Source organism: Pantherophis guttatus, chromosome 7 (assembly GCF_059756535.1).
Source record: "Pantherophis guttatus breed Tessera chromosome 7, ASM5975653v1, whole genome shotgun sequence".
NCBI classification, from domain to species: Eukaryota; Metazoa; Chordata; class Lepidosauria; order Squamata; family Colubridae; genus Pantherophis; species Pantherophis guttatus.
In genome coordinates this window covers 31913726-31929319 of record NC_142069.1, presented here as the reverse complement: position 1 = coordinate 31929319, position 15594 = coordinate 31913726, and the positions used below count along the sequence as shown (strand labels likewise).

Here is a 15594-nt window from a genome sequence, read left to right as displayed (position 1 = left end):
TTGTTTAACCTGGAACATGATAGTTATTATTCCAGCAAGTGGTTTAGGAAAGAGATATAGAAAATTACTCCAATAAAGATCATGCCAACACAATTCTTACCAAGCTTTCAAGCTGAAAATATTTTTTAAATAATTAATTATTTATTAATTATTTAGCTTGTTGAATGTTATGCTTCAGAGTAAAGTGAAGACAAGTGAAAAAAAGATCCGTGGTTCATTTCAACCATATGTATCCAATGTTATAAGCAAAATATAATAGCAAAGATAGCAAAAATTACTCTGATGGAACAAATATTAGGAAGGAGTATATTAAAAGGCAGTGCTTGAATGTAAAACTTTTTATAATAGTCTCAATGCTTTGATTTAAATAATCAGTAATGCTTTATGTTCATAAAGAGCTTACCTGACATTATTATGGAGGAATATAGTCAATGAGGGTTCTTAGACTCTGCCGAAAATCATTCCTCTGTTGCAAAATAGAGAGATAATATGGAAAGAGCAAATTAATTCCTAGAGCCAAGCAATCATAACACTCAGTTACCTTCTAGAGGTACTACTAAAATTACATTAAATTTCTAACTCCAACACATACTTTGTCCATATGCTGTAAGACCAAATATTATTTTTATCTGGCAAACATTGAATTCATATCCTGATTCGTATCTGAATCTTGCGAATATAACCCAAGTAATTCTAGTTATAGTCAAATTAATATATTTTAAAAAACAATTGGAGCTACTTTGATGTAGTGATTAAGGCATCAAGATAGATACCCGGAAACTGTGAGTTCTAGTCCCACCTCAAACACAAGGCCAGTTGTGTGACTATTGCTAGTCACTTTCTCTCAGCCCTAGAAAAGAGGCAATGTCATACCGCTTCTGAAAAATCTTTTCATGAAAACTGCAGGGATTTGTCCAGGCACTCTCCAAGAATTGGACATGATTGAAGAGAAGTTGTAAAAAATTATAAGGAGAATCAGATTAACCTAGTAATATATTTCTTTAAAATATCCTTATTTATGCAACGCAATATTAACCAGTTAAATAAGCACAATATACAGTAAAATTAGACTTGTAAACCTTGTTTGATCATTATTAAAAGTATAAGCTCATACAAATTTTGAAGTTCTTTAAATCGCTTATGTCCTGCCTAATTCAATAGGTTCCAGGAAGCTTACATTAAAAAAAACCCTAAACAGCAAAGAAGTTACCGGTATTTAAAACTTTTTTTTGCCCCAACACCACAGAACTTCAATCTTATTGTCATTAGAGTAATTCTAATCTATTTTTTAAAAAATAAATCTAATTAAACATATGTACATTAGAAACGTCTGCCCAACAAGCAGTTTGAAAGAATGCAAATGAAAGTAGATAATTAGGTACCACTTCAGTGGGAAGGTAATAGTGTTCCGTGCATCTTGGCATATAGTCATGCTGGCCATATGACCACAGAAATGCCTTTGGACAACGCTGGCTTCCTGCGCTAAGAAATGGAGATTAGCACACACACACAGAGTTGGAAACAACTGGACAGGGGAAACCTTTACATTAGAGAATTAAAGCAGCTGATACTGGTACAAGAAAAAATTTGAGGCCAGCAAAAACAATGTAATCTGATATCTGAAATTTATATATGAAATTGGAAAAGGTAGGATTGTACCTAGTTGAATTTTGTTAAATGAAGGAAGTGTTAAGGTCATGCCTGGTATCTATATTTAACCCATCTATAAAAGTCAGGAAGAGAACCACTCTTGAGCAAATATTAACTTGAGGAATTAATGACATTTATGAAAAAATAATATACAATATCCCAATCCAAAAAACAATGGGAGACGCAAAAGTAAGGATCAGGAAAATATATGCTGACACTTGACTTCGTAAATAAAAATGCCATCTGCAGCTTAAAAAGGATATGTTAATTACAGCAACAAACAAAGATTCTATATAGTTTGGAGTATGCAATATGCAACTTCCAAAGTTAAGGATATAATTCTAGGAAATCTCTGAAACTCATTTCCAAATTGTACATTTTAATGCGCAATAGGGGAAATTATTACAAATATAATTGAAAGCAGTTATCATCAAAAGTTCAAAAAAAAGGGGAGGGGGTTGTTGCTAGTGAGACACAGGTAGCACACATTGAGAATCTTCTTTACATCATTTAAAAAATATCTGTGGCAGTATTAGGCCACACAAATGTTTTCATGTTATTCAAAAAGATTTTATCTGAATGCATTCGCTAATCTATATTTTTCCATATTAGTAACACACCAAAAATATAACTTTAGAAATAAAAGTGAGAAGTCACCAACAACTTCAAAATGAAAAACAGATGGTCTTTTAGGAAGTGCGAGTGGAAAATGTGAAATAGAAAGAAAGCGAAGAAGGATGGGAGGGATACAGCCAATTACCAAAACTAAAAACAAACAGTATAGGTACTCGTCAACTTACGACCACAATTGAACCCAAAAACTGTGTTGATAAGTGAGACAGTTGTTAAATGAATTGTGCCTTGTTTTATGATCTTTCTTGCCACAATTGTTAAGTGAATCATTGCAGTTGTTAAGTTAGTAACATGACTGTTAAGTGAATCTAGTTTCCCCATTGACTTTGTCAGAAGGTTGCAAAACGGGATCACGTCAGTCCAGGACACTGCAACTGTCATAAATATGAGCCAGTTGCCAGGCATCTGAATTTTGGTCACGTGATCATGATGCTGCTGCCACGATCGTAAATGTGAAAAACAGTCATAAGTCACTTTTTTCAATATCGTAACTTTGAACAGTCATTAAACAAATGCTTGTAAGTGGAGGACTACCTGTATGCAACCAGCACTGAATGTTTTAAATAAGTGAGTCAGAAAATTGCAGTGAGATCTATGAGTCACTAAATGGAACAAAAAGTAAATTTTTTCTGTAAACGTAAATTCCTATTTGATTAAAACCAATATTTTTCACAAAATAAAAATGCCACTGCTAATATATTGTAACCTGGTGCTACTTTGCCTTTTCTCAGTTTTTCTCTGCAATAAACAGATTATTTTAGCAGAATGTGTCTTGGGTGAAATAATAGTTTTGATTTTTAAAAAAAGAAATAAAATTGGGATTCCTACTAAGCAGGTGTAATTCTGACACATTCTGAACCTCAAGCAATAAGGAGAGGGGAACAACTCTGCAGAGAATATTGCATTTGAGAATAGTATCATTACATGAACTATGACTGTCTGCACAATAATATTGGTTCTACATTATGGTGGCGAGGGGATTTTGCAACTGCTACTTCCTTATCCCTGTCCTAAAAGCCTCGATTATTTGCTTTCATAGGAATTTTTCTCAGACAATATATCCACCTAATTCCTAATGTAATACAGACTTGAATTTTGCAAAAGAAAACTGGCAATAATAAAAAGATGCACATCTGTCTAACCCGTTTCTATGTACAATGTGTTCAAAACTATTAAATAGCAGGATTGAAATTAGAAAACACTCAGAAGTACTAAGTAAGTAATATTGCTAAGAGTTAATTTGATCGAATTATGGCTGTTGGGGGGAAATGTAAGTAATTAACGTTGGATAGCATGACCAACATTTCATTGGCTACAAACAGAAACTGGTTACCTCTCTTTCTCTCCCTATGGCTTAGCTTAGCATCCAGAGCCAGAATGAGTAACAAAGAACTCAAAAACCTGCTTACAACTTTCTAATATTTTATTGGATTGCATATGGCATTACCAGACATACAAACCTTAAAAAGTAAAAGATTTAGCTGTTTCTAATTTTGTTTAATAAAGTAACTATAAAAAGCCCAAACAGCCTGCATTAACAGAGGAGTAAAATCAAGACCATGTGAAGTGTTAAACCACTTTATAAACCACTTGGTAACAGCACACTTGGAATATTGCATCCAGTTTTGGCCACCCCGATATTAAAAAGTTGTTGAGACTCTAGATAGAGTGTAGAAAACAGCAACAAAAATGATTAGGGAACCGGAGCCTAAAACATATAAAGAATGGTTGGAGGAATTGGTTATGTCTAATTTAATTTAATGAAAAGAAGGACTAGGGGTGACATGATAGCAGTGTTCCAATATCTAAGGGGCTCCCGCAAAAAAAAGAGGGGGGGGTCAACTTATTCTCCAGAGCACCTGAAAGCAGATCAAGAAGCAAAGGATTGGGAACTAATCAAGGAAAGAACCAACCTAGAAATAAAGGAGACATTTCCTGATACAACAATTCATCAGCTGGAATGGTTGCCTTCAAAAGTTGTGGGTGCTCCATCACTTGGAAGTATTTAAGAAGAGACTGGACAACCATGTATCTGAAATGGCATAGGGTCTCCCGTTTGCTGGACCAGAAGACCTGCAAAGCAGGGGTGAAATCCTGCAGGTTCTGACAGGTTCTGGAGAACCGCAACTTTTGAGTAGTTCGGAGAACCAGCAAATACCACCTCTGGCTGGCCCCCGAGTAGGGTGGAAATGGACATTTTGCAATATCCTTCCCCCAGGAGTGGGGAGGGAATGGGGATTTTGCAGCATCCTTCCCCTGGAGTGGGGTGGGAATGGAGATTTTGCAATATCCTTCCCCCAGGACTGGAGAGGGAATGGGGATTTTGCAGCATCCTTCCCCTGGAGTGGAGTGGGAATGGAGATTTTGCAATATCCTTCCCCCAGGACTGGAGAGGGAATGGGGATTTTGCAGCATCCTTCCCCTGGAGTGGGGTGGGAATGGAGATTTTGAAGTATCCTTCCCCTGCCACGCCTACCAAGCCACACCATGCCCACCAAGCCACGCCTGCAGAACCGGTAGTAAAAAAAAAAACTGGATTTCACCACTGCTGCAAGGTCTCTTCCAATTCTTGTTATTCTAATGTCTATAACAGGGGTCTCCAACCTTGGCAACTTTAAGCCTGGCGGACTTCAACTCCCAGAATTCCCCAGCCAGCTTTGCTGGCTGGGGAATTCTGGGAGTTGAAGTCCGCCAGGCTTAAAGTTGCCAAGGTTGGAGATCCCTGCTCTCTAAGGTGGGTGAAGGGTCCCCCCCCACCCAGGACAGTTTGTAAGCAAGAGCAGATGCCTCCTATATTAGTTTTACTTCAGGGAAGAGCATCCCTCCCTCCCGACCCTTGTCAAACGCTGCTCCCTTCCCGTTTCCCTGCCAGCATCATCTTAACGCTGATGGAGAGAGAGAGACAGAAGGAGAAATGGACGGATCAGCTCATTCATGAAATCTTGGGACCAGCCCGACGGACTTCCCAACCCCTATTTGCTTGGCCAAAACCTGTCCGCCGTAGGATTCCCCGTAGTTTCTCCCCCCCCCCCCAACGATCTGGTTGGGCGATTCTTCGATTTCTCCTCCTCCTCCGCCTGTCACAAGGAGGGAGAAGATGTGGCCCTCGGCTATGCTGCCCACCAACCTGCCCCGTGGCTCTGGCTCCATGGGCTCCATTTCCCTGCCCTCGCTCCCTCGGTGTTGCTGCTGCTGTTGCTGCTGCTGCTGGTGGTGGTGAACGGTGCCGCTAAAGAACATCCCCACGCACTCGCCCCGCTCCCAACGGACCCTTACCTCAGGACGCCCGGGCGGACATGGCAGCCCACCCACCCCCCGTCCGTCTCGTCAGCACTAGCTAAAGCACAACGCATGCGCGGAATCGGAGGCTGGAGGAAGGAGCGGCCAGCAGAGAGCATGACGGGAAGCGTAGGCAGGTAGGCGCTACCGCGGACAGCTACGCCATAATAATAATAATAATAATAATAATAATAATAATAATAATAATAATAATAATAATAATAATAATAATAATGATAATAATGATGATAAGAGAGCGTTTCAGGGCTTCTCTTTTGACGTCATTTTTCTCTTTTCTGTCGGAGATTAAAGTGGTCGATGCTCATCAGAATGCCTGATTTCCATTGCCACAGTGGTAGTGTTTGTTGGGAAATGTGGGAGATAATTCTAATCGATCTCAAATCCTGCGATTTAGGGAGGATAGGGGCTACGGGTAATTATGATTTATTAGGGCGACCAAGTCCCGACAAGGCACTCTATATCTGGCAGCGCTTAAGACAACCTGGCACAAATAGCCCACTGTGAATACTTTTTTACACTAGCCTGCAAAAAAAAAAAATCCGATATTCCTGCATTGTATAACGGGGAATAAATGACAATAGATTTCAGTGTATACACGCAGTCAATGGTGGGATTCAAATAATTTAACAACCGGTTCTCTGCCCTAATGATTTCTTCCAACAACCAGTTCACCGAACTGCTCAGAAAGTTAACAACCGGTTCTCCCGAAGTGGTGCGAACTGGCTGAATCCCATCACTGCACGCAGTGCTTTTTTGTGATTCCCTATAAAAATCTTGGAATTAACCCGATTTCACTTTCAACTTTATTATCATCTCTCTACTTCTAAACATCTTATGAAGACCAAGTCTAACTAACACATTTCCCAGCTCTCGTTATGTTCTTATTTTTACCTCTCTGGAACCTGGAGCAGGCTTTTCTGCCTCACTGTTGAATCATTTGATACATAGACATACCCATCAAACTATGTCTTTCTGGGTGAGAAACATTACAGGGTACGGAAAATAGGAAATAGATGATAGATTAGATAAATAAATAAATAGGTAGATAGCAATAGCACTTAAGACTTATATACCACTTCATAGTGCTTTTACAGCCCTCTCTAAGCAGTTTTTACAGAGTCAGCATATTGCCCCCAACAGTCTGGGTCCTCATTTTACCCACCTCGGAAGGATGGAAGGCTGAGTCAACCTTGAGCCGGCGAGATTTGAACTGCTGAACTGCAGCTAGCAGTCAGCTGAAGTAGCCTGCAGTACTGCACTTTAACCACTGCACCACCTCATCTCTGATAGAATGCTAAATAGATAGATAAAATAGCTAAACCTAGGTGTTATCAACACCATTCAGTACTATTTTCCTTTGCTTGTCTTCTTGCAAACCATTTTAGTTCCATCCATTTCCCACTTTAACCATTGCCTTTTATTGTTTAGATCTATATTTTTAAGATCTTTAGCTATAACTTTTTTTGCTCTTCCTCTTCCTGTATTTGCTTTTCTTTTATGTATTTGCTTTGTGATTTGATCCTCATTCATTCTCCCTCACCAAATTCCAGTGTACTATTTACCAACTTTCACATTCAATGTTTTTTAGAATACATGAGATCAGATCTCTGACAGAGTTTTTATAACCTAAAATTTAACAAAGGGTGAAGTATACGTTCAGACATTCAGGCTCATTTCAACAAACAGAAGGGTGTATTTGCACACCAACATGGCAGCTGAAGCGGAAATGCAAAGTTCCAGGCTACCATAGTTTTTCCATAGTTCTGAAGATGTCTTGAAAAATTTGGAGGGTTCTGTTACAGGAGATGCAAAGTCTACCTGAAGTGTGCTGATCAACTATCAATCTTCCAAAGCAGTCGGAAGCTTCTCCACCAGCAAATAGAAGAAATTGAAGAGTTGAATCTATGCTTTTCCAAAGACCAAGAATTGTAATTTTACCTTTCTATTTCCTTGGTGGAACTGTCTTATTATATACATCAGCCATTCCCATTTTGTGGCTGACAGACTGAATAGATTATGTATCAAGAAACACTTGACAGGCTTCTTAACTTTGCCTGATAACTGCAAATGCAGAAATAGCTGAATTATTTTGGCCTGACCAGTTTGTAAACATCTGAAAGTTAATAATTAAATGTGAGCATTAATTCATCTTCAAATGTCTCCACAAGTCTGCAACATCATAATTTTCAATTTTCCTATAGCAGAACCATCAAAAAATTCAGGTTAAATTGATTTAATTCTTAAAAGTATTTTATTACTCTTTCAACACAAGGCCACCATAAAACACTGATTCAAAGAGACAGTTCTATTTTCACACCCATTTTGCTCTGATAAGGGATCAGTACTGGTTTGACTTCTTCAGTCAGGAATCTTGCCACCTGTTGTGAAGAAACAACAATCTAGTTTGAGATCCAATGAATTATAATCCTTTACAATTTGCCATTTTTTATCACCATATAAAAACTACCTAGCCGTGACCACCCTAACATATGATTTTGTTTTATATATTCTATATAAGCATGTTTTAAATGATGTCACCCGACCCCAGCTCTGCGAATGGGAAAAACATAGCAAAACATCACGTGACAGCAATGTGATGTGGCAAGTTTGACACCCGTGTTTTAAAGAGTCCTGGAAGTTCAGGTGGTCCAGAATTTTGCAGTCACACAACAGCTGAGCAACTCTGATAGAGCAACTTCACTGGCTGCTGGCTTATTTATACAGATACAATTCAAACTCCTGGTTATAAAATAAACCTCTATAGAACTAAGCTTCAATAGTACTTGGAAGCAAGCTATTTGAAAGATACAAAGATACCTTAAGATTTAAGATATTTGTGAAAGATCCTTCTCTTGAATTTGAGTATCATTGAAGACATATATGGAGAAATACAAATTGCAACTACTTGGAGCTGCTTCAAAATTTGGAAAATTAACTTGTATTGTTTTTCTATCATAGACAAAGACAATTTTATTCAGATAGATCTCCTATGATAAACTGCTCTGGCTGCTGATTTGGATTTTAACTGGTTGGACCAGTGTCTGCTTCCACTTAACTGATGAGTTCTAATTATAGTTTAATTGTTTTTGAAAGTAACACTTTTTCAACTTAATTATTTGTTATTCTTAGTCCCTTATCTGCTATTTTTGTTGAAAATTGAGAAATGATTCCAATATATAAAATTGTATAAATAAAAAAATGCCAATAATTTTGTTCATTGTTATTAAATAATACTTTATATAGAAAGTAGGGGCAGTTTTTGGTCTATCAATCTATACTAAACCAGTATAACAAGTAATTTAGAATAAAAAGTCCATAATACATTAGGATAAAATGAAATACCAATGGATTACCAAGAATTTAAGAGAATGGAGGAGGAGATTGGTTTTAAAAAAACCCAGCATATCAATTTTAATAAGAGTAAATATGAATTGGGACATAACAGTTGCAGATTTAAAAAAAAGCTTTCTTCAGGAAAGCTAAAATTAAGAGCAATCTAATAAGGACACTAGCTTTTTCTGCTTTTCCCTACCTGTTGGGAAGCACGGCCAGTGAAGGATATAGGCTCCAAGAGAGTTTCCAATTGCCCATGGATAGGGCTAAAATAAGGATCAGCACGAATTCGTGCAATGAGGTCATTATCACCTCCTTCTTGCTTCACAACAGCAGCTGCCTGCTGGGACAGAACCCTTATCTTCTCATGACATTCCTAGAAGGTTAAAAAATGGACAAAGTGTTACTCTTAAACCAGGAAAATGCTACATCCCACCATTAATGATGAATACAGAGTTTAGGAAGTTCATCCTAGATAGCCCATCTTGTAAAAAGGATTTGAGCGTATGAGAAAGCTATTGCAATACTCTCTCTCCAGTGGTATCCCAAATGATTATCAGATTTAATATATTTTTCTTTTTAATTTACAATCTGCAATAAGACAATAAAGATACTTCTAAAACTCTTCATTGCTTTATAGAAGTATTTAAGTTAAAAACCAGTCAAAAGCTTAACAGTGTGCAAGGTTTTTTCCAGACCTCATCAGTAGACAAATATTACAAAAACAAAACAAAACACCAGAATAGATTTCCACAGGGTGGATTTGATTTAAATCAATTTAAATCATGATTTAAATCACTAGTAAAAAGGCTTGATTTAAATCAACTTGATTTAAATTTTTAAATAATTTTTAAAGAGCAACTGTCATCTCTGTCCTGCAGAGGCTCCTCCTGAGCTGCTGTTGACTCACTGACAGTCCCATTCACTTGAATGGGACGGCTGGTGATGCGGCAGTGCCACAGCGTGAGGGACGTGGCAGGCAGCAGATGAGTGGATGCCCGCTAACAGGCGCTGCCATGATGGATCTGAAATGACAGGTGCTCTTTAAATGTAAGGACTTATTCTTGCTGGTAGCTGGAATCTTTAATATTATTATTCGCAAACAAAATGAAGGTTTCCTATTCAGCTTGCAGAGCTTGGACTCATTGAATGAGTTTATCAAAAATGTAAATATTGCAGAATATATTGCCTCATGCCACATAACTAAGCTCCATTTCATGCTAAATAAACTAAATTATTAATGTATCTTAAATAGAAAACTATCTTTAGATAGATTTTTACTCCAAAAGCATTTTATTAAAATAAAATTGATTTTAAAAAATCTGATTTAAATTAAAAAAGTCCATTTTTTATTTTTTTTAAAAAATCATTGATTTTTATCCACCCTGGATTTCCATAAATTTTTTATAACTCCTGTGTTTCTTGCATGTATGTTTCTTAGGAGCTGATAACTAAGTATATGTAATTAATTACTTACCTGGCGATTTCCCCCAGCTTTCACCATAGCCATGATGATATTTTCTGTGGACATGAAAGGCAACTCTTGTTCTATATGCCTTGCAATTACCTAAAAAATTATGATATAAATTTTTATAGACTGGATTGTTAATATGGTTTCTTATTCTTATTTATTTATTCAGCAGATGGAACATATCCCCATGATAAAATACATTCTTTTTGTTATGCAGAGGATCTCAGTGGGTATGAAAGAAGCTGTAGAATCTTAGATTTTTTTTTTCTTTTTACGATCCTTTAATCTCTTTGTTTCAGAGTTGAGTCCTGCAACTGAGTGGAGCTGAGTGTTTACTCGCCAGATGCCCTTCCTGACACCCATGTGGAGTTCATAGCAGAGGTCTTTGCGCCCTGATAAGAGAAAAATCTGCCGTTGTCTAGGATTGAACTTTCAACTTTCGGAGTGGGAGGAGAGCGCCTTCATCTCTAGGCCACCATGCCACTCAACTGTAGAATCTTAGATAATGATTATATTTCTAGATATGTTATTCAATACACGCTTAGAAAATAAACCACAGAATTGGTGCAGATAGTTTCTTCAAAGCAAAAAATTATAACCTATTGTTTTTATGCAACAAGCCAGCTTTCGCTCCATTTGAAATGTACATGATAAACACAGTAATTAATAAATCAGATACTGCTACAGTTGTTATTCTTGTCCTAGGGAGCTACACTTTCATTCTTAGAACTGAATTGTATGACCTTTTAAAATTCATGAAATCATATACTTGTATTTATTTTACACATTTAAATTAAAAAAAATATCAATTTAGTAAATGTGATTATTTGGAAGATTTGGTGAGATATCCTATCTGGAATCTGCCTAATATTAACCATAGTCTTACTTTGTACCACACAATATAATTGCTGCAACTCTAATTAAGGTTGTCAAATAAAACAATAAAAGAATTCGGTAGGATTGCTTTTAAAGATCTCTTATAGCCCAATGCTGTAAATGGGATGATGGTGTACAACTTTATTTTAGGAAATTCTTTCCATATCAGTTCTTCCTCTGGAGCTTACTCATCTTGGTGTTTCAGGGGAGTTCTGGAAATCAGTCTTCCAAAAGAGAAATGGTTTATAGTAGTGGTGGGTTTCAAATTTTTTTACTACCAGTTCTGTGGGTGTGGCTTGGTGGGCGTGGCAGGGGAAAGATACTGTAAAATCTCCATTTCCACCCCACTCCAGGGAAAGGATACTGCAAAATCCCCATTTCCTCCCCATCAGCTGGGACTTGGGAGGCAGAGAATAGATGGGGGCGTGGCCAGTCAGAATTTTTCCTACCGGTTCTCTGAACTACTCAAATTTTCCACTACCGGTTCTCCAGAATTGGTCAGAACCTGCTGAAACCCACCTCTGGTTTGTAGTGTTCTTGATGGATAGGCCTGTTTTGTAGCTGGATTACAACTAACACCACAAATTGCATCTGGCATGGAGGATTAAATTATACACATACCTATATTTCATTCAGTGGAAAAATGAGTGTTCACTGTCTCTCTGCTTTTACTTCTTACCTTGGGGTATACTACAAGACCTTCAGAGATATTTTGCAGGGTACTGAGTATAATATCAGCAGTAAGGAAAGCTTCAGCTAAACATACACGCCTGTAGAAAAAAACAGTACAAAGATAAAGAAAAGCAACTGTTTTAATTGCTCAGTGTGTGTTAATCTGATTGTTATTCATATATTCTTCAGGTTGCAGAGATGTAAAGAATATTTTACCCGTGTTAGTTTTTCAGAACCAGTGCTTCAATAGTGAGCTAATAAATAAAATATAAAAGGTGCTTTATGGCCCTTTTGTAAGCACTTCTGATTATCATAAAATGTTGTACTGGCTCCTTTCCCATGCAGTTACATGACTGTATTTCAGGCACTTGGCAATTGGCTCACATTTATGACTGTAGCATTCTGCGATCAAATGTCTGCAATTTGTGATGTTTTTGCTGATTTCTGGTAAAAAAAAACTCCAGCCATTAGGAGAATGAGTTTACATTCATGAGTCTATGATTTATTTTATTTTATTTTATTTTATTATACATATTTCTATGCCGCCCACTCTCCGAGGACTCTGGGCGGCTTACATCAAAGACAGTATACTAGATAACATATTGCCCCCAACAATCTGGGTCCTCATTTTGCCCACCTCGGAAGGATGGAAGGCTGAGTCAACCTTGAGCCGGTGAGATTTGATCCGCTGATCTGATGAACTAGCAGTCAGCTGAAGTAGCTGCAGTACTGCAGTCTAACCACTGCGCCACCTTGGCTCATGATTTGTGGCTATGTCATTTGGACTTATGACTGCATGATTTATATGCTTAACGACCACTATAAAAACAGTTATATAATTGTTTCCGGTCATGTGGGTGCCTTGACTTGCAACCAAAATTCTGGTACCAATCATGGTTGTAAGTCAAGAGTCTGTATTAATTTGCCTAACTCCCTGCATATTGTAGGAGCCCTGGTGGTGCAGTTGTTAAATGGTGGTATTGCAGGCAAACTCTATCCACAGCCTGGAATTTGATCCTGGCAGGGCTCAAGGTTGACTCAGCCTTCCATCCTTCCAAGGTCAGGAAAATGAGGAGACGGATTTTGTTGGGAACAATATGCAAATAATGCTTTTACTTATAAACTGCTCAGAGGGTAGTATAAAGGGCTATGGGGCAGAAAATGCTAAATGCTATTGCGTTATTGATTACTATAATATATTAATAGGTAGTTAGTGCTATAGAAAAAGTAGTTATTTGGAAGGTTGCTTCACTGAAACTAGAAGTTTACTTGAGGCCTGGATGGCACAGAGCATGTTACAGTCAACCATATTTTTCTTGTAATTAATTTCCTCCTATAACTTCCAAATACATCAAGAGCATCTCCGCATCATGTAAGTATATACCTGTTTGCACTGTCATCCAATGTGCGCTCAAACCATTGCACAGCGGCTGTCTGAAGGGGATCCAGGACAAGAATCATAAGATGGCGAGCTAGACTGCAACAACGTTCTGAACGCATGGGATTCCGTTTATAAGCCATGGCACTTGAACCTTTAAAACAGTTTTAAATAATTGCTCATCTTAAGACAGAATAGTGAAAATGTAAAATGCTGTAAAAACCAAAAGCCTCAATTGACTGAAATCTGTCCTAGCTTGCAGTGCAAATATAGAACAAACTTTGCTTTAACTGAGGAAAGAATGTAAGGAATCATTCAGTGGTGGGTTGTCCCCGGTTCGCACCGTTTCTATAGAATCGGTAGTAAAACCGGCGGGAGGCTCCGCCCACTGATCTCGACTTCATCAAAATGCTTCTGCGCATGTTGCAAACCGGTAGTAAAGGTAAGTAGAACCCACCCCTGGAATCATTGTGTTCAAAGGATGGAAGGAGCATACAGGTAGTCCTTGATTTACAACAAGTGAAAGTTTGAAATTTTACAACAGCCCTGAAAAAAGTGACTTATGACCATTTTTCACACTTAAAACCATGGTCACGTGATTTACATTCAGATGCTTGACAACTAACTCATACTTATGATGGTTGCAGTGTCCGGACTCATGTGATCCCCCTTTGTGACTTTCTGGCAAGTAAAATCAATGGGGAAACCAGATTCACTTAACAACCATGATACTAATTTAACAACTACAGTGATTCACCTAACAACTGTGGCAAGAAAAGTCGTAAAATGGGACAAAACTCACTTAACAAATTTCTCACATAGCAACATAAATTCTGGGCTCAAGTTGAGGACTACCTGTACAAGATTCTTTAAAGATGGATACTTATGGCTCAATAAGCTTCAGATTTCTCCTTTGACAACTTGCCAATAAAGCAGTAACTTTAGATATGTATGAAATGGCAATGTAAATTCCATTACATTTCAGTAGAAATCATATTTGTATTTCCTGCAATATTTTTACATAAAAATTATAAAATTAATTTGTCAGGAAATCATTGCTAATATTTGCTAAGGGCTATAATAATTTATTTTTAACTTTTGATTATGTTAAATAAAGATGTTACAGATAGACCAATTTAAAAAGTGCTGAGCAAGTTACAGTAAATAAAATAAGTAGAATGAAATCCTATTTTTACTCAGTGCTTACCAATTTGTTCTTTCTCAAAAGGTTCTTCTATTTCTTTGAGGTTGGCCAGAAGGCGGATATCAGTACATATCTAGTGAATAATAATTAATATAAATTCACATGTAAATAAAATCTCCAATAGAATTACCACAATAGTAATCTTGAAAGGAATAGCATTTCCACTGACTGACATTTGCATTTTTAGAGGCAAGAGTCAAGCAAATGATCTTAAACTGTAGCTTATTTATTTATTGGACTTATAAGATTTAAACTATTTAAAGCTCAGAGTTTGTTCTTTATCATCGTCTTCAGAGGCCATGGCAAAAGTAGAGGTGACTAGTGATGGGTTGCTCCCGGTTCTGTCCGGTTCTTTAGAACAGGTAGTAAAAGCGGAGGAAGGCTCCACCCACTCACCCGGACGTCATAAAATGCTGTAAAAACCAAAACCCTCAATCATGCGCAGAAGTGCGCGCATGTGCGCTCCCGTTGCAAACCTGTAGTAAAGGTAAGTAGAACCCACCCCTGAAGGTGACCCAGTGATATCTGCAATGAGCAAGAATTAGTCCAGTTTTGGGGAGGATGGGGGAGGTCCACTAAAATTGGTGCAAGCATCTCCAAAACTCAACAAACTCTTCTGGAGGCTTGTAAACAAGCAAACAAAATCATGCAACCAACGTTTAGTATTTTGTTGTCAAATGTAGCTACTTAATCGGTAATTGGTTCCAATGTCTTTCACTACTGGTCACCCTGGCTGTGAATTGTAATTCAGCAAAATCAGAAAGCTACTCATTTGCTATCCATACATTAGAGCTTCTCTCTACAACAATACTTGTACATGTAAACCAGTTCTTACCTTATGTACAGTTGCCCCAAGACTTGCTAGAACAGAGAGAACTTCAATATCTACTTTGCGGCTATATGTCTGTCCTGTGATGATATAAGCCCTAAAATCAAAAACAAAATAATATGAAGTTCAAAGAGACCTATGCCTGTGGAGGAATGAACATGCAAAAATGCATGAATATCATGCCAGATCCATTGGTTATTTGATTCTTAAATGGTATTAGCCTTGAATAAGCATGAAACGACATAGAA

The 15594-nt window shown here is 37.6% G+C and overlaps 2 protein-coding genes and 1 long non-coding RNA gene across 6 annotated transcripts in view; 1 reads left to right on the top strand and 2 right to left on the bottom strand.

The window, feature by feature from the left end:
* SGSM3 (small G protein signaling modulator 3) overlaps positions 1-5650 on the bottom strand; it is a 27942-nt gene extending 22292 nt beyond the window's left edge. Inside the window, exons 1-2 of one of the 3 annotated variants that reach the window (XM_034403399.3) lie at positions 5560-5650; positions 404-466 (exon numbers count right to left, since the gene is read on the bottom strand). In XM_034403399.3, the coding sequence (XP_034259290.1) occupies positions 404-410 (7 nt within the window). In that variant the 5' untranslated portion in view covers positions 411-466; positions 5560-5650. Of the gene's footprint in view, positions 1-403; positions 467-4196; positions 4460-5410 lie in introns of those variants that run through there. The other 2 variants (XM_034403400.3, XM_087873909.1) reach the window with 2 other exon arrangements.
* On the top strand, positions 5574-11350 carry LOC117655729 (uncharacterized). The gene is made up of 2 exons (XR_004588775.2): positions 5574-5699; positions 10687-11350. It is a non-coding gene; the product is annotated as an uncharacterized LOC117655729 (long non-coding RNA).
* ADSL (adenylosuccinate lyase) overlaps positions 7816-15594 on the bottom strand; it is a 21850-nt gene continuing 14071 nt past the window's right edge. For both annotated transcript variants that reach the window (XM_034403402.3, XM_034403403.3), the window contains exons 7-13: positions 15353-15443; positions 14521-14590; positions 13320-13467; positions 11943-12033; positions 10394-10483; positions 9116-9292; positions 7816-7961 (exon numbers count right to left, since the gene is read on the bottom strand). In XM_034403402.3, coding sequence (XP_034259293.2) covers positions 7875-7961; positions 9116-9292; positions 10394-10483; positions 11943-12033; positions 13320-13467; positions 14521-14590; positions 15353-15443 — 754 coding nt within the window. In that variant the 3' untranslated portion in view covers positions 7816-7874. The remainder of the gene's footprint in view (positions 7962-9115; positions 9293-10393; positions 10484-11942; positions 12034-13319; positions 13468-14520; positions 14591-15352; positions 15444-15594) is intronic.